The sequence below is a fragment of the Octopus bimaculoides genome, chromosome 28 (genome assembly GCF_046866305.1).
Source record: "Octopus bimaculoides isolate indiv1 chromosome 28, ASM4686630v1, whole genome shotgun sequence".
In the NCBI taxonomy this organism is placed as follows: Eukaryota; Metazoa; Mollusca; class Cephalopoda; order Octopoda; family Octopodidae; genus Octopus; species Octopus bimaculoides.
In genome coordinates this window covers 20,787,472-20,813,363 of record NC_142955.1, presented here as the reverse complement: position 1 = coordinate 20,813,363, position 25,892 = coordinate 20,787,472, and the positions used below count along the sequence as shown (strand labels likewise).

Here is a 25,892-nt window from a genome sequence, read left to right as displayed (position 1 = left end):
GATCTAAAGTATGGATGCATAAATGTATAAAAGTTAGTGCTGGTACTTATGGAATAAGTAGATAATAGTAAAAAAATGTGTTAGTGTTACTAACAGATGGATGTCAATATTGTTTATAAAATTAAAATCAGAAAACATGACTTACCTGTTTTCTGATTTTAATTTTATAAACAATATTGACATCCATCTTTTAGTAACTTTGTACACTAACACATTTTTTTACTATTATCTACTTCTTCCATAATGTTTTAACCTTGTTTACTATAATACTCTTTTAATATTTTTAGATTGTAACTCTTAATAATTATATTAATACCGTTAATGTAGGGATTAGTTTACAGATTTTGTCTCTTTATATATATTTTTATTTTTCATGTTTATGTTTATTCCTTGAATGATTTTAGGTATTTTCTTAGGGATTTGAACTGACCAGTGACTGATTTGGGAGAAAAATCATTTCCCCGTTCTAATGAACTCGGATAGAATTTGCTTATGATTTTATATAGTCCTATTTCAACCATGAAACGCATGTAGTCTATGTACCAGCACTAACTTTTATACATTTATAATTCCATACTTTATATCATCGTATTAATTTATACTATCCAATTTATAAATTTGATTAAAAAATTTTTTTTAATTAATATTTTTATGATGAATGTTTCTTTATGTGATATATTTATGTGATATATTATTTAATTTAAATTTTAGATTAAAATCTTAGATAAATATTAAGATGGTATATGCCTCACAACATGGATTTGGATGGGTTCTGAGTTGTAGAGTGGTGGTTCGTCTCTAAATTAGTTATATACATATATATTAGGAAACACGGTGTAATATTATTTTGATTTTTGCCTGTAAGGTTGGAATAAATTTTTATTCCCTAATATTATTACTATATATATATATATACTCACACACACATATACATATACCGAAAACTATATATATGCAACAGGCTTCTTTCAGTTTCCATTTACCAAATCCACTCACAAGGCATTGGTTGACCCGAGGCTAAAGTAGAAGACACTTGCCCAAGGTGCCACATAGTAGGACTGAACCTGGAACCATGTGGTTCAGAAACAAACTTCTTATCACCCAGTCATGCATGTACACACACACATACACACACACACACACATACAAATTGATGAAATGTAAATGGAGAATTCAAACTGACATATAATTTATTAACGTAATAAATAACATAATATAAAAAATATCAAATGCATACAACTGTTTCGATTTGAACCCCAAAAACCCAAACAAATTTATATTTTATGTTATGGAAACACTCTGGCTAAAAATTTCATCAGTGTAGAGCAGAACGAAAAAGGTGAAATATTAGTTTACGATTCTTAAAACAGACTGAAATTGTCATATTTATTATTAATGTGGGTATGAGTGTCCATATAGATTCTTTTGAAAAATTTAAACAAATAGTATAAATATAATGGTTATAAGTATGTATATCTAATATGTGTGTGTATATTCAAGAATATTAATCTAAGTATGTGTCTAATATTTCACCTTTTTCGTTCTGCTCTTCACTGAAATTTTTAGCCAGAGTGTTTCCATGACATAAAATATAAATTTGTTTTGGATTTTTGAGTTTAAATCGAAACAATTGTATGCATTTGATATTTTATATATTATATTAATTATTAGGTTAATAAATTATAATATGTCAGTTTGAATTCTCCATTTTCATTTTATTAATTTGTATATTGTGTATTTACCCTTTTATATTGTGGAAAATGTTTTCAACTGTATTGAACATACAGTGAAACTAGGATGTTTACATTCCTTTTAGAGGTGGCTGTTTTTCTTGTAAACAGTTACATCAATGACTTTGAAACATCCAACGAACACATATACTTATCTACATATTGATGCTTGTGTATAAATACAGTTGTGCTGTAACGTAATGGACATAATACTCATCAGGACCATCAAATTCTGCTAAACTTTGCAAGGTTTTCTGATTTTATAATAGTGCACTCAATATGTACAAGGCAGTGTCAAAAAGTTCCTGGTTTAGTTATGTTTAATAAAAAAAATACCTCATTCACCTAAGTTTTAACATCATCTCATTCAAAATAGTTGTGCATCAACACACACAGGTCCCACTATTTCTACTACTTTTGGAATCTAATCTCAAAGTTCTTTTCCGTAAGCAAGTCAAGAACCTTCTGTGATTGTCTCAGGATCTCGATGTTAAAACAGTGACCTTTGAGCTACATTTTCTTCTTGGGGAAGAGATGGAAGTGTGTAAGTGTTAAATCTAGTGAACAGGGTTGGTGCAGAAGCGATAACATAAGAAACTCATAAATAAAAGGAGTTTAGTGAGAGGACGGATGGCCATCATGAATTATCCAAACATTAGGATTGTCTGCATGGACCCATATCATAGACCAATGATATCAGCAATGGCATTGATTGTCCACCAATGATTCTCATGCGCAAGCTGATGAATTTTCTCCACATTTCTTGGGGTGGCACCCATGGTAGGTCTTCTAGATTGCTCGTTGTTTTCCAGGGATGTTCTTCCACTTTTGAAGCACCCATGCCACTTGAAATATTGTGTACAACCCATTGCCTTGTCACCATAAGCTTGCCAAAGAATGCTCAATGTCTCTGTAGCAGACTTCCCAAGTTTAGCACAAAGTTTCACATTGGTTCTTTGTTCCTCTCCACGACAAAATCACAGACTACAGCAGACACACATGATCACAAAAATAAATTTCATGATTTGCAAAGTAAACAGAGCAATGTCACTCAGTACATTATCTCATGATGGTCACTGCCAACTACCATTGTGCATGCAACCATGTGCTGCCACCTGTTAGCGTGCTACAGGACTAATCCGGGAACTTGTTGATACCATTTTGTATTTGGTAAGATTGCTCACTTTACAAATACTAGGACAACTGTATTTGGAATGTCTTAAGGAAAACAAAAAATAGAGACTTAAAACATGAGGATGAACACCGCACAATGGAAAACTAAAATGAAATGAAATAATCTGTCATGAAATCATTTATAAAAAGTTTGTCTTTTGATTCACATAAAATATAAAATAAAAAGGAAATAAAATAAAAGGAAAAGATAAAAAAGGGAATAAAGAAAGAAAACAAAAGTGAATTTAAAAAATAAATAAAAAGGAGAGAAGTTAAAAAGGTAGAATGTAAAGGGTTTTACTATGGCGTAATTAGGGACCCAAATACTAAAGGGTCACAAAGGGTGCGTGTGTGTGTGTGTGTCACACTGTCACTGAGAGCTCCCATTCTTTTAATCTCTATACATATATATATAAATATATACACTATATACATGATATATATATATACATTATATATATGTATATATGTGTGTGTGTGTGTGTGTATATTCTTTATAAACATATATACATATCTATATGTGTGTATATGTAAACAAGCATTTATATGCATTTGTATGCACATGCAGACACACACACAAATATATATCTATATATAAATGTATGTATGTATCATTTCGACATTTAGCATGTGGCATCCATTGCACCTGTACAGGTAATATCAATCTGATGGAGGGAGTGAGCTTGTTTGTACACAAACATTTGTTTGCTATAAACAAATCATCTGTGTGGTTGTTCAATAAGAAATTGTCGAACCTTCATATATCATTTAACAATGGGAGAGTCCATTTATATATATATATATATATATATATATATATATATATATATATACACTCACACACACACACACATATATATGTAGGTATGTATATATATATATATATATATATATATATATATATATATATATATATATATATATATTTATATATATATATATATATATTTATAGTTAACTAGGCATACATATATATGTATAAATATATATAGATATGTACTATTGGATAGTGTGCTGTTCTACCAAGCATACACACACACACATGCACACTCACACATCCATGCTTACAATAAAACATACACATCCTCTCTCATTAACGTTGCTTCTCCTGGTCGGTCACTCCCAACTGACCACTGCCACTGCCACCCTCACCCAAACTCTGCACCATCGCCTTTTCTACATCCGCTCCACCACTGCCACCACCACCGCCACCATCCCCACTGTGTCCTTCTGACACCATCACTCCCTCTTGTTCACCTCCCTCTTCGGCCCCTCCCTCTTTTAACCACTCCTCTCCGCTTACCATCTTCTCCTGTTCACTAATGAAGTCTTCCAACTGTGACATCACATTGTCAGCCTCTTTTTCAGCTGTCACCTGCAGGTGGCGCAGTTGTTTCACCTGTTCATGTAACAGTTCTCGTTCCTGTAAAATAAAATATGCACTTGAGAAGGTCCATATATTGAGACTCTCTCTCTCTCTCACACACATTATTGTTGGGGTTATTTTTTAGGGGCTCTCATATATCCCTGAATATATATATATATATATATATATATATATATATATACGGCAATAAGAAAATGGAGGGGATCAAGAGGTGGTATTCATCAACTTTTATACGTTATATTATGTCTATTTTTTAAAAAAAGCAATTATAATAATATACATACATGTATAACATATTATGCTTTACATATATAAAAACACCATTAAATATTAAAATATATAACGTAGAGCATAGAAAGTAGAATAGTATCTTACAGCTGTTTCAGCCAAGCGGTCATAGTACCCCACTCTACTTCCATCCCTTCAGTGAACTGAAGTAATTGGTAGATAAAATTAAGATACCTGGGTATGTCTCTGGGCCTCATCAGAGAGTTTAGAAAGTTCATAAAGTCAAGTTATAAATACATACATATATACCTAACTTATACATGAATATACATAAATACATATCCATACATTTATATATATATATATATATATATATATATATATAAATTGTAAATCCAAAACAAAAAGATAACAACAAAACTACAAAGGATTCCGTGGTACACGTGTTTCAAGCTCTACATGTGTATAATATAATATAATATAATATAACATAATATAATATGTGCATAATCTACAATGTAAAGCTATCCTCAGCCGCAAAATTATCTCTCTCCCAGGAAATTATACCATCTCGACGTTGAAGTAAGAGGAAATGTGTGATGTAAGAGGTGAAGATCGTTTCGGTATTCTGTATAGTACTATATCTGGTATAATTCTCCACCCGGACATAATCTCTCCGGTCCTTCGAAAACCTTCCATACCTTGCGACGATTCAGTGTGTAGTGTTTGTTTTGGATTTACAATTTATTCTTTCACCACAACCACTAGCTGGAATACACAGGTGCTTACAATTGTCAAGTATTACCTCTAATTTTCAATTTACCTATATATATATATATATATATATATATAGATTCAAGGCTTGAATATGGTACTTATGCGAAGGCACCCGAATTTCACATCCCAAAAGGATGGGTGATTAAAATCAAATAATAAGCAACACGGATTTCAAAAGTGATTGCAGTACGCACGTTTCATGCTACTTCAATTTATTTAAGTAATGTGAGCATTATCTTAAATGCAATATGAAGAGCAATCTTCAGCTGCACGAAAAAATGTAGAAAAAAGACATATTACAAATGTGGCAACATATTAAAACCAAGTGGGAGAGAGCAGAGGAAGAATATATAAGTCCATCTTGACATAGCAGGGTCTATCAGGCTAGTAATTGATTCTAGACAAAAGTTTTAACTGTCTCAGAATTATATATATATATATATATATATATATATATATAGATATGTATACAAAGGAATCAATTATTATTCTTATTAGGCAAAGTATAAACAGAGGAAAGAGAAAATTGTCAAAATAGAAATAATAGTGGAATTTAAATAATCAATATATCTTAAGATTATTGTAGTTATTATACACACACAATATAGCAGTTTCTTCATTTTGAGATTGACAAAGTCTTCCTCTATCATGTACCAGATCGATATAATTGAATTTATCCCAGTGCTCCAAAATGGCCCCAGACCAACTCACCTCATCCCACTTGAACCTGTGCTCCTGGAATTGTGATTTCAAGGATTCCACTTTACGCTGTGTCCGTAGGGTTGTCAACTTCAAATGCTCATCCAGTTCTTTCAGCTTTTTCATTGTCTTCAAGCAAAAATAAGAATTGCTGATGTATATATGTGTGTGTGGCTGGAGGTGTGTATATATAAATAATGGAATAATTGCTATGAAGCATTGTGTAGAGTATATTGTATAAAGGATCGTGGGCAAGGCCAGAACAATGCAAAGTTAATCACAAGAAAACAAATATGTGAATTAATGCAGACATGCTCACACACATGCACATTGGCAACAATCGTCAGTTTCTTGAAAATGGGGTTTTAACCCCGAAATATTGAATACAAGGTAAGTCTACATTAATTGGGCAAGTGTCTTCTACTATAGCCTTGAGCTGACCAAAATCTTGGTGTTAGGAAGGGTATCCAGCTGTAGAAACTCTGCCAGATCAGATTGGAGACTGGTGCAGCCAATTAATATTTGACTTATTTTATTAAACCAAAGTTTAATTAATTACGTCAAATAAAATAAATGAATCGGATTGGATGTTAAAATGGATTAAGTTTTTATTTCATTATTTTCATATTCCCAAACAACAGTTTAGAACAAAAAAAAAAAAACCCCAAGATTTTCATAAATCGAACAACATATAGGTCGAATTTGTCCTCTTCAGTGGGTGAGATTTAAGTTAAATGAAAAATAAACAAAAAGACATTTAAAATACACACAGAATTTTTTTTAGGTATTTGTATATTCATTGTTCCACTCACAATTATTTAAATCAGGACAAAAAACATTGAGTGACTTGGTTGGTTGCATATCCAAAATTTAAATGTTTGGCTTCCTCACTATTGAATATATTTTTATCTTCTGAAACATTTACTTAAAAAACTCACTAAATAAAGTATGACGAAAAAATCATTAGACATCTTTGGAAATAATTCCTTTTATAGGATGAGAATAAATTCATCCAGATAAAAAAAAAGTATATATATATATATGTGTTTGTGTTTGTGTTTATCCCTGCCATCATCACTTGACAACAGATGTTGGTGAATTTATGTCCCCCGTAACCTAGTGGTTCGACAAAAGAGACCGATAGACTAAGTGGCTTACAAAGAATAAGTTCTAGGGTCGATTTTTTTTATTAAAAGGCAGTGCTCCGGCATGGCCATAGTCAACTGACTGAAACAAGTAAAAGAATATAGGAATGCTGTGTGTGTGTGTGTGTGTGTGTGTGTGACAGAAGAGAAGACATTGTGGCGAGCTGGCGGAATCGTTAGCACGCTGGGCGAAATGCTTAGTGGTATTCCGTCTGCCGTTACGTTCTCAGTTCAAATTCCGCTGAGGTCGACTTTGCCTTTCATCCTTTCGGGATCGATAAATTAAGTACCAGTTACGCACTGGGGTCGATGTAGTCGACTTAGTCCCTTTGTCTGTCCTTGTTTGTCCCCTCTGTGTGTAGCCCCTTGAGGGCAATAAAGAAACAAGAAGAGAAGACATTGCATTCTGCTAGTGAGGGAGGGGCAGAGGGTGTTAGAGGAGAAGAAATTTCCAGTTGTACTTACCAGCCAACGGTACTGTGAGAATCTCTGTGGCATCTGGTCGACAGGGAGACGTCCCTGGGTTGGTGAGAGAGAGAGAGAGAGAGAGAGAGAGAGAGACATTAGTGGTGGTGGTGGTGTGAGGGAGTGTGTATTGTGATGATGATGATGATGACGCTTTATGTAATACTACCTACACACACAACTACACAGACACACACACATGCACACATACACACACACATGCACTCATCTATCCACAAACACACCCACACCCCACCACCGACCGTTCCTTCTGTCCAAACTCACCCAGGCCTCGTTATCCGAAAGGTCAAATGTGTCCAGGCTCTCCAACACTGATTGGTCGAAGACCATCTCCGTGACAACAGACACAGCTGCTGATGACGATGAAGCTGCTGCTGTTGCCTTGACGACCTTGCTCTGTTTTGATTGGCTCTTGCTTGCTTTGCCCTCGCTCTTCTCTTTGCTGGCACCACTCCCTCTGCTGGTCTGCTGTGCCGAAGGAGTATTAGTGTGGTCCTTATCTGTTGGATAATAATAATAATAATATAATAATAATAATAATAATAATCCCTTCTATTATTGGCATTAAGCCTCAGATTTGGGGGAGGAGGATAGTCGATTACATCGACCCCAGTATTCAACTGGTACTTAATTCATCAACCCCGAAAGGATGAAAGACAAAGTGGTCGTCTTCAAAATTTGAACTTAGAACAGAACGACCGATAAAATCCTGTGAAGCATTTCATCCAATGTCCTAACAATTCAGCCAACTTGCCACTTCAATAATAAGGATGATGACGACGCTAATACAGAAGACGGAGGGTGCGATGTGATTGCAATAAATATTTCATTGGTTGAACGAGGTTTCGACAGCACGGCCAACACTCGAAGGGTTCTCAGCCACTTTGCCTCTGTCAGGCTCGACATTCAAGTTTGGTTGTTTTACGACCGCAAGTCCACTGCCCTAACCACTGGGCTATTGCACCTCCACATTAATAAATGTAACATAAACAATAAGAGTTTTTCATTAACCAAAATAGCACAAATTAAACAATTCTGATTAAATAATAACTATTCATTTAACGATATTTAAATTATCTCTGAATATTTTTGCGTGTCCAGCTATTAATAATAAGAACAATAATAACAACATCATTTACCTTTTGTTTTTGAAGTTTTCCCTGAAGATTTTAACTGAAAATAGATGAAAGTAAAAATATAGAGAGGCAGAGGTATGGCTGTTGGGTAAGAAGCTTGCTTCCCAACCACAGGGCTTTGGGTTCAGTCCCATTGTGTGGTCCCTTGGGCAAATATCTTCTATTATACATTCGGGCCAACCAAAGCCCTGTCAGTGGATTTTGGTACACAGAAACTGAAAGAAGCCCATCGTATACACACACACACACACACACACACACACACACACACACTATTTGTGTGTCATTGGAGGTGGCCCCATTGGCTACTACCACCTGACTTCTATCCTTCAGAAAGTCATGAAGCCAGTCTCCTAATTTTCCAAGTGTGCTAAGATCATGCAGTTTGTGACATATCATTCCATGATCGACTTTATCAAAGGCCTTTGCAAAGTCGGGATATATCACTTCCACATTTGAGTGGTTGAGCAGCTGTTTCAACACCCAGTCATAGTGTTGTAAGAGCTGAGTCGGAAACCATGTTGGGTGTCAGGCAGCAAGTCATTTTCTTCAAGGAAGGCGATTAGTTTTTTTTCTGACTATTCGTTCCATGACCTTGCTGATGTGCGACATCAGAGAGATAGGTCTGTAGTTCTTGGCCTCTGCTCTGCTACCTCCTTTATGAACAGGGCATATTTTACCCTCCTTCAGTTTTCTTGGGAGTTTGCCAGCTGCAAGGAAGCTCTGAAAGAGAGACTGCAGTGGTCTTGCTAGGACTTGCTTACATACTTTTAGAAGGATAGCTGGGAATCCATCACGGCCAGTAGCTGAGTTTGGGTTCATTTCATCTATAGCCCTTATTACATCGTCTTCCTTTATATTGATGTAATCGATCATCATTGCCTCTGCTTTTATATCTGCAGTGGTAAAAAAGTCAGTTGGATATATATATATATATATATATAGAGAGAGAGAGAGGCACAGTTATGGTAGTGTAGTAAGAAGCCACCACCACCACTTGACAACTGGTGTTGGTATGTTTACATCCTCAACACCTAGAAGTAATGGGTCAATTAGTTCAACTGAAAATTTCTTCAAAGCAGTGCCCCAGTCAAATGACTGCGACTAGTAAGAACATAAAGTGTTTGTGTGTGTGTGTACTTGTTTCAGTCATTAGACTGTGGCCATGCTGGGGCACCACCACGAATTTTCAATTGAATGAATTGAACCCCGTTCAACCTGGTGCTTATTCTATCAGTTGCTTTCGCTGATCCTCTAAGTTACAGGGACATGAACAAACCAACACCGGTTGTTAGACAGTGGTGAGGCATACATACATGCATGCATACATACATACATAAATATATATATATATATATATATATATATATATATATATATATATATATATATACATACGACAGGCTTCTTTTAGTTTCCATCTACTGAATCCACTCACAAGGCTTTGGTTGGCCCATAGCTATAGTAGAGGACATTTGCCCACAGTGTTATTCGTTGGGACTGAACCTGCAACCACGTGGTTTGGAAGCAGGAACGACAACAGCAGCTGTGGTATTATTGTCTAAAATCAGCAACGTTTTGGGAAAATGCGACTAAGAAAATACACTCACACACAACAACAACAACAACAACAGCAACAATCACTTACCTCTCCTTTTGATTTCTGTTTTGTTGTTGTTAATTTTGTTTTCTTCGTACCTGTCCCCTTCTGGGAGCTGTCTTTGTGGCCCATTTTAGACTCCTGCAATGGAACATTAGAGCAAAAGTTATCACACAGAACGAAGCTCGTTGCATCACATAATCGCTGTGCACATAGATGGACCTATAGTTTAGCACCATCGCCAAGGGCCTACGAGATGGACCTATAGTTTAGCACCATCGCCAAGGGCCTACGAGATGGACCTATAGTTTAGCACCATCGCCAAGGGCCTACGAGATGGACCTATAGTTTAGCACCATCGCCAAGGGCCTACGAGATGGACCTATACTTTAGCACCATCGCCAAGGGCCTACGAGATGGACCTATAGTTTAGCACCATCGCCAAGGGCCTACGAGATGGACCTATAGTTTAGCACCATCGCCAAGGGCCTACATCAGAAAATGCTGTTTTTCCTACTTCTCATACAACTGAGCATGGAGATGCCAAAATTGCATGCCTTGTGCCAAAACCTGAAACCAATATATATGTATGTGTCTTTTTTTATATCTTTCTATTTGTTTCAATCATTAGACTGCGGCCATATCGATGTCATGGTTGTCCTTTTATTCCTTGAGATAACGATGAGTGATTATGAGGCAGAGATGTTGGCGGGGGGGGGGGATCAGGTGTGAATAGAGCAGAACAAACGCCAATGTGGCGGGGGGGGGGGGCCCTTGCTTAATGATACAATACGTCTCTCTGTCCAGAGATTGAACTCATGCTGTTAGGGTCCGGTGCACAAACATATGATGTGTGTACAGAATGACCTAACTGCTACAACACCTACACACACACACACACACACATATGCATACTAACATTCACAGGCACACATATACAACAAACACATACACACACACACGTATACACATGTGACTCTGACCATTCTGTCTTCCTTACGCATGACTGATTACATGTGGGGTAAGTTTGTTTAAAGTGAGAAAGGGTCACACATGCGCATGGTCAGCCTATCTGGTCCTACCTGTGGGGTGGGGGTGATGACAGATGTGAGCGGATGACCGGTGAGCCTTGCTTGCCTTATCTTGTGAGTTAGGGCATGTCTACCTGGGCATCATGTGGACATTGGATCTGATGGACACAGCGGAACAAAGCTTCATGGTTCAATGGAGTGGAAAAGACAGCTGCAGCAACACAATAGGGGGCGAAAAGAACATCCACAAACATTCACACATTTGGGTGTGTATATATGTGTGTATGTTGATATATATATATATATATATATATATACACATTTATATATACACACGCACACACACACACACATATTCATATATATATATGCCTATATATATAAGTATGTATGTATTTATAAATATATAGGCACAGGAGTGGCTACGTGGTAAGTAGCATGCTTACCAACCACACGGTTCTGGGTTCAATCCCACTGCGTGGCACCTTGGGCAAGTGTCTTCTACTATAGCCTCGGGCTGACCTTGTGTATAGATATAGATATGTATGTGTGTGTGTTTGTGTTTGTCCCCCCCTCCATCACTTGACAACCGATATTGGTGTACATCCCCATAACTTAGTGGTTCAGCAAAAGAGACCAATAGAATAAGTACTAGGCTTCCAAAGAATAAGTCCTGGAGTCAATTTTCTCGACAAAATGTGGTGCTCCAGCATGGCAAATAACTGAAACAAATAAAAGAATAATAGAATAAGAGCCTATATATATATATATATATATATATATATATATATATATATATATATATATATATATATATATATATATATACACCACAACCAGCACCACCACCATCACCGCCACTGCTACGAGCACAACCACCTTCACTGCCGCCACCACCACCGCAACCACCACCATTGCTGCCACAATCTGCACCCCCCCCCCCCTCCATCACCACCACCATCATCATCAGTCATTAATCAATAGACATTAATTGATGTTTACCTTCAGCAGTACACACACACACACACACACACACACACACACACACATACTCTTTTTCTCTTTCCTTCATGGTGTGTTGCTATTGGCAACATGAACACATTGGCCGAGAAGGGTAAGCGGATGGGAGGTAAATTACAGATACATGAAAATTGTATGCGTGTGTTTATATGCATGCGTACATATATGTGTTAACATGTATGTGAACATATGTGTGTATGTGTACGTGTGTATATGTGTGTGTGTGTGTATGAGTGCTTATATGCATGCGAACATATATACGTGTTAACATGTGTGTATGTGTACATGTGTGTATGTGTACATGTGTGTGTATATATATATATATGTGTGCGTGTGTGTGTGCTTATATGCATGTGAACATATATACATGTGGATATGTATGCATGTACGTGTGTATATATGTGTGTATTTTTGTGTGTATGCATGTATGTCTGAATGTATGTACATATGTGTGTATGTGTGTGATTTTTCCTTTGAGTTTGAGTCCTTCCAGTTGCTATCAAACCAAGACCCTTTCGATCAAGGGAGTTTCGCTCTTTATAAATATGTGTTTGAGGCAACGTATTGGCTGAACTGTCAATGCATCCACCCAAGTTTGTGCCTCTATTTACTTCAGAATCTCAGAGGGGAAAAACCTTTGCAATGTCTTACAGACCTTCACTGTGCCACTCATAAACTGCACTTGGAGAATGTGTGTCAGTTTCTTTTACTCTTTCTTAAAATAAAAAAAACCCTAATATTTCTTGGTTTTTGTCCAAATTTGTTGGTACCTAAAGGAACTATGAAAATGGATGCAAACGAGAATTCATAGTCACGGTACAAGAGGTGTCAGTTTGACATTAATTTACCACTTATGTGTATATGAGTGCATGCCTTTGTTTTCTGGGTGTATAAATAGATGTACAACTGCTACTAGTATGTTTAGAGATGATTATAGTCAAGTTCTGTTTCCATTATAATGGTTAACTAATATGACCAGTGAGTGGAGGATCGTAAGATTTTGGTTTCGATTCCTGGACTGGGCGACGCTTTGTGTTCTTGAGCAAAACACTTCATTTCACGTTGCTCCAGTTCCACTCAGCTGGCAAAAATGAGTAACGCTGCGATGGACTGGCGTCCTGTCCAGCTGGGGAACACATACACCATTGAAACCGGGAAACCGGGCCCATGAGCCTGGCTAGGATTTAAAAGGGCGCATTATTTTTTTAATATGACCCGTTGTATTACTAGTTGTGACCTACACAGCAAATACTGGAGAAACTAGCCTACATTTCATATACATACATACATACATACATACATACATACATATATATATATATCCACACACACACTTACTTCAAATATTAGATTGCGGCCATGCTGGGGCACCACCTTGGAGAATTTTTAGTTGAATGTATCAACAGCGGTACTTATGTTTTTTTTAAAGCCTTGTAATTATTCTGTCAATCTTTTTTGTTAAACTGCCAAAGTACAGGGACGTAAACGTACCAACACCAGTTGTCAAACGGGAGTTGGGGCACAAACACAAATACAAAGACACACAGACATATATATATATATATATATATATATATATATACATACATACATACATAGAATAGATCTGGTAGAGGTAGCAGCCAAATCCCCCTCAAATCACATGTGACTGTTTTATCTATGTATATATGTATGTATGAGCCAATGAGAGAAATCTCTGCATGGTTGCTAGACATGGTAGAAATAGCAGCCAAATCTCCTTCAAATCATACCTTACTGTTTCACCTTGCTAGATCTAATAGAAATAACAGCAAAATCTTCCTCAAATAATATATATATATATATATATATATATATATATATATGCATGTATGTCTAAATTATTGAGGGAAACCTCAACACAACAGCTTTAAATCTGGTAGAAATAGTAGTCAAATCTCCCTCAAATTATGTCTTACTCTTCTATAAGTAACACATTGTATAATGCTGTCCTGTTTTCACTGGCAAAAGGAACATATATGATTACAGGTCAGTCAGGTGAAAGGTAGCCATGGGTTAAACAACAATTGCAACAACAACAATGACACTCACCTTTAATCGTCTCATTTTTAAATATAATTCCCACCTGGAATTGTCTAGAAGTGATTAACCTACCACCACCATCACCACCAACAACAAGAGCTACAGCAACAACACTGTGGCTGCTACTTGACCACTGCTGCTATCACCAAAACATGCAGGAAATAATGCTGGAGGGAGGAACCAAATAAATGTAGATGTGTGTGTGTGTGTGTGCGTGTGTGTGTGTGTGTGTGTGTGTATACACACATACGTACATCTATATTAACATTTTTTTCTTTTTTCCTATCTATCTCGGTGCAGGAGTAAATGTGTGGTAAGTTCGGTAAAAGATACTGATAGAATAAGGACTAGGCTTACAAAGAATAAGTCCTGGGGTCGATTTGCTCGACTAAAGGCGGTGCTCCAGCATGGCTGCAGTCACATGACTGAAACAAGTAAAAGAGTATCTATATATATATATATATATATACCATATATACACACACATTCATATGTACATATATATATATACACACACACACATATACACATTCATATGTATGTATGTATATATATATATATATATATATATATATATATATATATATATATATATAGAGAGAGAGAGAGAGAGAGAGAGAGAGAGAGAGAGAGAGAGAGAGAGAAGTATATACACACACACACACACATGCATATCTCTGCTTATATGAGACTATTCCCACAAATCACATTCTCGTGTCTTGTGTGTATGTATATGTGTGTGTATGAGCCAACAAGGGAGACTTCTGTATGATAGGTATATGAGTGTATACAAGTGTGTGTGTAGAGAGAGAGAGGGAGAGAGAGGGAGGGAGAATAACTGCACCAGCTGCAAGTGCATTGACAGCAGCGTAGAGAAGGGGGAGAAGGGGGAAGAGAAGTAGGAGGAGGAATAGAGTTGAGCAGTAGATGATGATGATGATGATGATGATAATGATGATGATGATAATGATGAATGAGGGTGGTAGTGGTGGTGGTGGTGGTGGTTGTGATGATGATGGGGGGGGTGATGATGATTAATGTTGATGTGTTTTGCAATGAAGGTGGTGGTGGTGGAGTGTACATTTGGTGGTCTTGGTGATGGCTCTGTTGTGGTTCAACCACTTTCTTATCAAAGACTCTGGTAACTGATCTGGGTGGGCGAGTGGGTGTGTGTGTCTGCATACATACATACATATATATATATATATATATATATTATGTGTATATACACACACATAAACATAATGTATATATATGTATATATGTATAAATATATACAATATATAAATATAAATGTGTATATATATATATATATATGTACACACATATAGACACACATATACACCCCCCACATATATATGTGTGTGTGAGTGTGTTTGTGTATATACGTATACATATATATTACTACTTGTTTCAATCATTGGACTGCGGCCATGCTGGGGCACAACTTTAAAGGGTTTAGTTGAACAGGTCAGTCCCCTGACACATTTTTTTTTAGAACCTAATACTTATTTTATCAGAGTACTTTTATTGAACCGCTAAGTCAGGACCATGTGTAAAGACACCAACACCAGTTGCCAAACAGTGGGGGAAGAAGGGACAGACACACACTCACACACACACAATGGGCTTCTTTCAGTTTCCATCTATTGAATCCAGTCACAGTCTGAGACTATAATAGAAGACATTTCTGGCTATATTAGAAGTCCAAAGTGCTGTGCAGTGGGACTGAACCTGGAACCATATGGCCAAAGAGTTATTAATGAGAGATTTAGTAAAGAACTCCGCTTATTCTTGTGGCAAGATCAGAGATCATTGCTCATCATCATTCTTCCTTTTTAAATCCGTGGTTGTATTCCAAGTTAAACTTTGTCTTTTATCACAGAATGACATGTTAGATGAGAAATAAATAATAGTCTTTATATATTCTTTTGTTTCTTGTAAATTTGACTTACAGCTGTTTCTGAGCAAACCAAGAATGCGATTGGAAACAGCTGTAAGTCAAATTTACTCCAATAAAAGAATATGGAATTATGTAATGACCTTGATTCATACCTTGTCTTTCATTTATATATGACAAGTGTCTTCTACTATAGCCTTGTGAGTAGATTTGGTAGACAGAAACGAAAAGAAGCCCATTGTATGTATGTATGTATGAATCAGAGAAAGAGGCAGGCAAGCAGACAGATGGGCAGACTGACCGTTATAGCTTCGATGCTGTTGCTGTGTTCCTGCTGTAAGTATTCAACTTCCTCCTGGTGGACGGACTGCAATTTCTGTAGCTGGCTCTGGTGGTCTGTGTGGGCAGCTGAAGAGATAGAGATGCGATGGTGATGGCAGTAGTCAGAAGTAGTTGTAGTGATGGTGGTGTATGTATGTTACCGTTCAGTTTTATTTCAAGATTTCTTGTCAATAGAGAATGAATCGGTTTCTAACCTAGATTCAAGGCTCCTTCAATGGCATTTCAACATCAACAACAGGGTATTTTTGTATGTATGTATGTGTGTATATGTGCAGATTTGTATGTTTTGCTTTATGTATGTATTCTTATGCATATAGCTACATATCTAGACATGTTCATATATACTTAAATAAATGATAAACTTCTTACAGATTTTTACAGTTCTGGTAAAGGATTATATCTGTAGTCTTTAAATTAGCTTTCTCCTTTCTGATTTTGAAAAGCCTAATTTCTCAAGATTGGTATTTAGGCTGTGTGTTACATATCCCAGGGCCCCAATAATTACAGGTATAAACCTGAACTTAAAGACTGTAGAAGAATGATGCCGACAGTATGTAGAGGAATGGTGGCAGGGGTTTCTCACCTGTTAAAGCTTCTTCGTAACTCAATTCTTTGGTTTGAATCTTCTCAGAAAGATCTAACATGGATTCCTGAAATGAGTGAAGAGGCAAATTAATAACAACAATAATAATGTTTGTGTCTGTGTTTGTCCCTCCCCACAGTGAAAAATAAGAGAATCCCAACAAACCACAGCACATACCCAAGGCACACAGAGCTGCGCTCGGTAGAGCAGTGAAAGCGCAGGATAAAAATAAGACTACTGAATAATAATAATAATAATCCTGTCTTCTCTAGGTACAAGGCCCTGAAAGGATGAAAGCAAAGTTAGCTTTGGTGGAATTTGAATTGAAAATGTAAAACCAGACAAAGTGCTACTAGACATTTTGACTGGCATGCTAAAGATTCTGCCAGCCCAACACCTTGATGATAATAATAATGATAATAATAATGATAATGATAATAATAATAATGATAATAATGATCCTTCTTTCTACTGGAAACACAAGGCCTCGAATTTGGGGAAGGGATTAAGTTGATTACATCGACCCCAGTGTATAACTGGTATTTATTTAATCGAACCCGAAAGGATGAAAGGCAGAGTCGACCTCAACTGAGATTCAAATTCAGAACTGAAAAAAATCTAGAGTTTATATGACAAGACTTTGTTTTGAAAAAAACAATCAGCCTTCCTACCACCACCACCACCACTACTGCCAACACCATAACCACCACCACCACCACCATAACCAAAGCCCGACGATTTCAGAGATAGTCAGAAGCCAAAAGCGAAATTGAAGAGTGCTGATGACAAGTTCCTCAACTCACCTTGTTTTCCTGCAGCAATGAATGGATGGAGCGAGAGGAAGCCATACTGTTGTTGTTGTTGTTGTTGGTATCGTTGTTAAAACAGCTGTTGGTCAGTTTCGAGCAGAGATGAGAGACCGTCTGTTTAAGGTCACTCATTAGTCTGTCCTTCTGGACAATCTGCTCCTGCAAGTCTTTCGTTCTTCCCTCACTCTCCTGAGAAAGGAACAGTACAGGAGAGTAGATATACACACACACACACACATATATATACATACATACATACATACATATATATATATATATATATATATATATATATATATATATATATATATATACATATATATATATATAAATATATGTGTGTGTGTGTGTGTATGTATGTATATATGCATATATAGATAGGTAGATAGATACAAGGTTGGCCAGATGTTACCCGACAGTAAATCAAAATTCCATAGATACTTTCTGTATTGACTCGAATGGAAAAATAGTGATGTGCCAAAAGGATTTCAGTTTGAACAATTTCCATGATGTTTCATATTTAGATGCTTTTATAAATTCATTCAGTCGTTAAGCATAAATGAATCTTGGAATTAAATGGGTTTGATTTTACTGTCAGGTGACTTTCGGCCAACCATGTATATCATCATCATCATCATCATCATCATCGTTTAACGTCCATCTTCCATGCATGTGTTGGATGGGTAGCAGGGGCCAGTGAGGTAGAAAAACTACCCTAGGCTATTGTGACTGTTTTGGCAGGGATTTCACGACTGGATGCCCTTCCTGACACCAACCACTCTGCAGAGTGGACTCAGTGCTTTTTATGTATCACTTGCACAGGCAAGGTTAGTTTCAACATGATTTTTACAGTTGGGTGCCCTTCCCAAATGCTAAGCACGTTACAGTGGACTGGATGCTTGCTGATGCTGGTGCCACATAAAAAGCACCCAATACAATCTGCAAAGTGGTTGGCATTAGGAAGAGAATCCAGTTGTAAAAGCCACACCAAAGATGTCTTTGGAGCACAATGAAGTCCTTTAGCTGATTGTACACTTGTACCCTGCTGGACTGTCCAACCCTTGCCAGCATGGAAAATAGACCTGATAGAAGGACAGACACTGACCAACTGAATCCTCTGACACTCCATTTCCTGGTTCTCAAGTTGAATCGTCAATTCATCCAGACTTCTCTGCTTCATTTCTTGATCTGTAATATCAGAGAATGTATATGTTATACATACATACATACATATGTATATATGTATATATAAATAAAACAAAAAATGAAACAAGAACGTAACAGGCGACAACAAAACATCCGGACAGTTAGAAAGCTCTGAATGACCTGTTCTTTTTTTGTATCGTCTATCATCAGTTGAATTCCAGATCATCTTTGCAGATTTGGCCACTCAAGACTGCTCCAATCTGGCCAGCTCCAAGAAAATCTAAGCTAAGAGCACTAGATTCTTTGGAAGAATGCAAGCGAATGTATACGAAAACAAGGACGAAAAGAACAGAGAAATGGTTCACAAATACAAACAACAGGATATTAACAACGGGTGTCTTTTGACTAAGGACAAATCAAATTAAGCTGACATGTGTGGAAGTGAAGCCTTACGGCAGGGACATAGAAGATGAAAATCACGGGACAGAATATAAGAGGGAGGGAGAGAGAGAGAGAGAAGTTACCAGAAGTCAGTTGTTTGATTCTGTATCGGAGAGATGAAATATCCTTTGTTTGCTGGGAAGGCTTTCCGACTTTCTTTCGGTTCCTGGAAATTGGTGACAATGGAAAGAAGAATTTATATAAAGTAATATGCTGCAATCATCACCATCACCATCACCACCAGTGCCACAACCATAATAGTGCTCCACTCCATCATCATCATCACCACATCCACAACCACCACCATGATCATCTCCACAACTGCCTCCACCACTACCATCATCATCACCATCACCATCACCACATCCACCACTACCGCCACCACCAAATCTACCATTATCATCATTTCCACAACTGCCACCACCATCATCATCATCATCATCATCATCATCATTATCATCATCATTTACCATGACTTCCCATTGTAACACTTGTAACATTTCTACTAAAAGGCACAAGGCCTGAAATTTTGGGTGAGGAGACATCGACCCTAGTGTTCAAATGGTACTTAATTAGTCGACCCCAAAAGAACAAAAGGCAAGGTTGACCTTGGTAGAATTTCAACTCAGAATGTAGCAATGGGCAAAACACCCCCGATCATTTCCTCCAGCATATGCCAACAATTCTATCCCACCTCCCCATTGCACACCACACTCCACCTCTTACTTACCGAGTCTTCCTGCCACCGCCACCAGTGGCTGCTGTATCGTTTAAAGCTCCAACACGCATCACAAGATGTCTCACCATCTTCTGCTTGATGTCAGCCAGACGCCGTGACAGAGAGATGTCGCGCTCTTGGGTGATGGTCACATTGTTGATCGGGTCATCGCTCACTGCTGCCGTCTCTCTGCCTTCCACTTCCTCCACCTCCACTTCGAACTCTGCCTTTTCCTCCTCCTCCTCCTCCTCCTCCTCTTCCTCTAACAATGGCGACCATATTTGTTGGTTTTGATTGGTGAAGAACTTTAGAGTGGAATGTTGATGTGTAGTGGTGTTGGTGTAGTGTTGGTGGTCGTAGTGGTGGTGCAATGCAATGCCATGCAGGGAGACATGTGATGTGTCAGAATGAGTTGGTGCCAAGGAGGACAAAGACGAGGAGAGACAAGAGTCAAAGTTGGAGAGAAAGGAAATTCAGAAAAGAAAATGAAACAAACATCATCATCATCATTATTATTATTATTATTATTATTATTATCATTTCCAGGTCCTTATATTTACTTAATTTGTCAAATTCTTCAACAGAAATGTTTTGATCAGTGGCAACACTTACATCTACTCGTCTACAAGTATTTTATTCTCTGTTTTTAATGACTATCTCTGATCAGTGTTCTGTCAGTGTTGACCGGAAAATCCCAGAAGATAGTGACATTTTTACCTTCAATGATTGGCTCACGATAATGTTCATACCAGGAGTGCTGATTTTGTAGTGTTTACATATTTTCCAATGTAAATACTGTCCTACCCTATCGTGGAAATTTCTGTATTCGTTTGGTGGGTCCTGCACCAGATGGCTGGACATAGTTAAAGAAGACCTCCAGAGGCTCCATGTCAACTTGGAGGGAGCCAGAGGAGCTGGCATGGGACCACCAGCAATGCAGAGTGCTGGTGAACTTGGTCAGCTCTACTCATGTTTACGTCTCTGGGTCCACTAACCTGCGATGGCCCCAGCCCCATCAAGAAAAAGCATGAAGCAGCAGCAGCAGCTGAGTGCCAGAGGACTAATTAGGACTAATTAGGACTAATTAGGAGTGATGTAGCGACAAGTGGAAGAGTGTACAGCTTTGATATTGAACTTTTGTTGGGGAGAGTTAAAAGACACAGATGTAGCACGTACCTCGTGAAGTTCACTCAGGAGTTGATGCTTCTGGTTACACAACTCGGAATAACCAATGAGGAACACCGTTACTTGTTTTTGATACTGCGACACACAAGAGAGATAGAGAATAAAGCACGTTGTGTAGAGTGTGTGTGTGTGTGTGTGTGTGTATATACATACATACATACATACATACAAACAAACAAAAATACCCTGTTGTTGATGTTGAAATTCCAAGCATTTCTTTTTATACTTAACAGATGTAAAACTCTTTTGTCTCTCTTTCATTTCTCTCCTTTCAAATTTTCCTATAAGGAAGGCCTCTCTCTGAGACATCAGATTCCTTCACCCTCCACCCTCCATCATGACAATATCCCTGTATTTTCTTTTATCGATTTTATTATATACCTATACACACATAAGCAGATGTTTAATAAACTTTCAATAGGAAATTCTCACCTGTTGTTTCTTCACCTGGTCTTTCAGGATTTGTTGCAACTGCTTCTGTATTAGAAAATACATACATATACATATACACCTGGGCACTTGATACAATAAGTTCATTATACATACATTTGTGTGTGTGTGTGTAGGTGATGTTAAAATGTAAGCTGTGGTCTCTTGAAGCAAAGCACTTCTGCTTATTTCATTATTACAACGCAAGATGAAGAAGCTGTTGGTTTTGTCTTCATCTCAGGTCATTTTCCAATTTCTTGTTTTGTTATACACATAGACACACAGACAGACAAACAGATATGTATACAGGTATACAGACAGATGGACAGACAGGCAGACACATAGATATGCATGCATACATGCAATCTGGTAGACAAACTGACAGATATGCATACAGACAGACAGATATGCATACAAACATTCACACATATACATAATACCATAAGCACACAAATACACATATATAGATAATACATACCATACATACACACATAACCACATACATACACACACATACATACATACACACATACATACATACACGTATTTCCGATGCAATCCAAAGCATGCCATCTTGCCACAGGGAACCATTGACAGGGTCCTAAATTACATTCCATGAAAGATAACAGCATCTATAAAATATCGAGAAATTCTTAAAAGTGTCCTGAAATATTTTTGGTAGATTTTCTGGACCAGAGACATAGGTTCGTTGCCACTGACACCAGACTCCTTTATTCATCACCATAAAGCAAATACTCACAATATCTGTGATACACTTGAAGCTTGGAACATCAACATCTTCGAAACACTGTACATCCTTTTCATTCTGCAGATAAGCTCCATAGATCTGTGGACGGAGAGAGAAACAACATTGTTTAGCCCAGGTCAGTTTTAATCTGAGACATTCAGGAAAAAATTACTTCCAGTTTTGTAAGACATCCTCAACGAACATTCACAGAGAATTTCAAGGTGCAGGCATGGGTGTTTGGTAAGTAGCTTACTTCCCAATCACATGGTTCTGGGTTCAGTTCCACTGCGTGATACCTTGGGCAAGTGTCTTCAACTATAGCCTCAGCCAAACCAAAGCCTTGTGAGTGGATTTGATAGACAGAAATTGAAAGACTCCCACTCACATTGTTCACCCTTTTCATAATTTTGCCAATCTCTTCCCTTGTCTCATTTACTCGTCTTTTCAAAATTGCTTCCGATGTTTTCTTCAGCAGCTCCTCCACCGGTGCTTCCGACTGCTTCCGAAGACAGCAGCTGCACAGCAGATCGTTAGAGGCAAGATTCAGTACAGTCTTCTCAGCTGACCTATTGAGAGAGAAGAAAGAAAAATGAGAGAATAATGAAAGTAGAAGAACAGCAAGGCTATGTTAGACAACATTTACTTGGAGTACCAGAAGGCAGGATTGAACCAAGCACTTCTTGGTTGCAGCCTAAAACAATTAAGGAGAAAAAGACTTACTGCTTTTGAGTTTGAGATAAATTTGTGGAGTTCATCCTTGTAACCTGGTTTCAGATTTCACGGCTGAATTTACAAACAGATCAGAAATGATTATAATCAAATATCTGTAGATATTTAAATAAACACACACACACACACACACACGTATTATCCTTATTGCCATCATCCCTCCACATACATATGTGCCTACATACATACATATATATATACACATGCACATATTTATATACATATGTATATATACATATATATATATACACACGCACATATTTATATAGATACATATGTATATATACGTACTCGTATATATATATATATATATATACACATACATACGTGTGTGTGTATGTATGTACATATATATATACAAATATACATACATATATATATCATCATCATCCTTATATGTATGTGTGTGTATGTATATATATAGAGTGCAATGGGCAAAGTGTTGCCATTTTATGTTTTTAATTTCACACATATGTGCATTTTATTTTTTTTTTATTTATTTTGCTGACCACATAGTATAGTAGGGTCAGTTGAGCACCGTCTGTGAGAAAAAAACAGCATCAAGATGCAATTTACTCACGCAGAAATTAGGAAACGATTTGCTGTACTGCTGGCATTTGCTGCAAAGCTCAAAAAAGAACATTTCGGAGTGTTTGGACGTCAATCTGAAGACATGTTCCGAGAGTGATAAAAATCAAACATCCAGTCAACATCATGGTGTTTGGTGCGATCACTAGTGATGGCAATGTTATGCCTCCATTCATCTTCCCACATGACTTCAGACTCAACACGGAGGCCTACATCAAATGCCTGGAGGAGGTAGTGCTGCCCCGTGTCAAGAAGGTGGCTGCTGGAAGACCCTATTTCTGGCAACAGGACTCTGCACCAGACCACACAAGCAGAACCTAGTCATGGCTGCGAGACAATTTCTGTGACCACACCACCCCTCACATCTGGCTCCCTTACTCCCCAGACTGCAACACCCTTGATTATTATGTGTGGGGCACAGTTGAGCAAGAGACCAACAAAACTCCTTGTGACACCAAAGATGAACTGAAGGCAAGGATTATGGCAGCATTCACCAACTTAAAACAAGGAGACCATCCAGAAGAGTTGCAGGAGATTCTGATGTCGTTTGGAGGTCATGGTTGGAGCCAATGGCGATTTTATTGAACAAATTTATTTTTTGATATTTCAAGATATTTTGATGTAATTTTGGTAAATATATCTTTTAAAATGAGATGTCAGTGTTATTTTCATTTTTGCATAATTTAGACGGTAATTTATTCACAGTACCCTGTATGTGTGTGTGTGTGTGTATATATACTCTTTTACTTGTTTCAGTCTTTTGACTGTGGCCATGCTGGAGCACCGCCTTTAGTCGAGCAAATCGCCCCCAGGACTTATTCTTTGGAAGCCTAGCACTTATTCTATCGGTCTCTTTTGCCGAACCGCTAAGTGACGGGGACATAAACACACCAGCATCAGTTGTCAAGCGATGTTGTGGGGGGGGGGGGGACAAACACAGACATACAAACACATACACATATACATATATACGACAGGCTTCTTTCAGTTTCCGTCTACCAAATCCACTCACAAGGCTTTGGTCGGCCCGAGGCTATAGTAGAAGACACTATATAATACATATATATATATATATACACACACACACATTCATTGTGTCTAGGGCAGGTCATTCTCATTTAGTGCCTTATTGCAAACCACGTACAAAAACGAAATATATATATATTCAATTATACATACATATACTTACAGTATGACAATATATAACCACACAAACATCTACACTCACTTCACATACAGTACAAGTGTGTGTATACACACACATGCATATATAGGTCCCAAATTTTTGTGGAGGGGACCAGTCAGTTAGATCGACCCAGTATGCAACTGGTACTTAATTCATCAACCCCGAAAGGACGAAAGGCAAAGTTGACCTCAGTGGAATTTGAACTCAGAATGTATTTACTTACACGTATATTGATCCACCTAAATCCAGGGACTCCACGGAAAGTTTTAAAAACTTTGTCACCTCAACAAATGTTGTTGCTGTGGTGGTTGTCATGGTGACGCCACCCTGACCTCGCTTTTACCTCCCCTTCCTCTCCCACCAATGACTGACCTCATAACTTCGCCTATTTTTATGAAGGTCAAGCACCCTGATGTCTATAAGAATGCACCGTGAGGTGGAGGGCGGGGAGAAGGTGGTGGTGGTGGGTTCATTTTATTCCTACCTCTTTCTGTCATTCGACTGTGGCCATGCTGGGGCACAGCCTTCAGCTGTTTAGTCAAACAAATCAAAGGCGTTCACTTTTGTCAGTGCTGGAGCACTGCCTTTCAGTTGAAGAAATCAACCCCAGGGCTT

The 25,892-nt window shown here is 37.6% G+C and overlaps 1 protein-coding gene across 2 annotated transcripts in view; it reads right to left on the bottom strand.

Annotated features, from left to right (window-relative positions):
- The window catches only part of LOC106873331 (uncharacterized), a 46,268-nt gene extending 20,674 nt beyond the window's left edge, over window positions 1–25,594 (bottom strand). For both annotated transcript variants that reach the window (XM_089343958.1, XM_089343957.1), the window contains exons 1-18: window positions 25,501–25,594; window positions 23,495–23,557; window positions 23,160–23,340; window positions 22,787–22,873; window positions 22,030–22,074; window positions 21,589–21,672; window positions 20,425–20,717; window positions 19,778–19,860; window positions 19,213–19,295; window positions 18,102–18,296; window positions 17,299–17,365; window positions 16,675–16,781; window positions 10,410–10,502; window positions 8,765–8,798; window positions 7,890–8,125; window positions 7,605–7,658; window positions 6,007–6,123; window positions 4,207–4,326 (exon numbers count right to left, since the gene is read on the bottom strand). In XM_089343958.1, coding sequence (XP_089200084.1) covers window positions 4,207–4,326; window positions 6,007–6,123; window positions 7,605–7,658; window positions 7,890–8,125; window positions 8,765–8,798; window positions 10,410–10,502; window positions 16,675–16,781; window positions 17,299–17,365; window positions 18,102–18,296; window positions 19,213–19,295; window positions 19,778–19,860; window positions 20,425–20,717; window positions 21,589–21,672; window positions 22,030–22,074; window positions 22,787–22,873; window positions 23,160–23,340; window positions 23,495–23,529 — 1,914 coding nt within the window. In that variant the 5' untranslated portion in view covers window positions 23,530–23,557; window positions 25,501–25,594. The remainder of the gene's footprint in view (window positions 1–4,206; window positions 4,327–6,006; window positions 6,124–7,604; window positions 7,659–7,889; window positions 8,126–8,764; window positions 8,799–10,409; window positions 10,503–16,674; window positions 16,782–17,298; window positions 17,366–18,101; window positions 18,297–19,212; window positions 19,296–19,777; window positions 19,861–20,424; window positions 20,718–21,588; window positions 21,673–22,029; window positions 22,075–22,786; window positions 22,874–23,159; window positions 23,341–23,494; window positions 23,558–25,500) is intronic.
- Window positions 25,595–25,892: the final 298 nt, after the last annotated feature.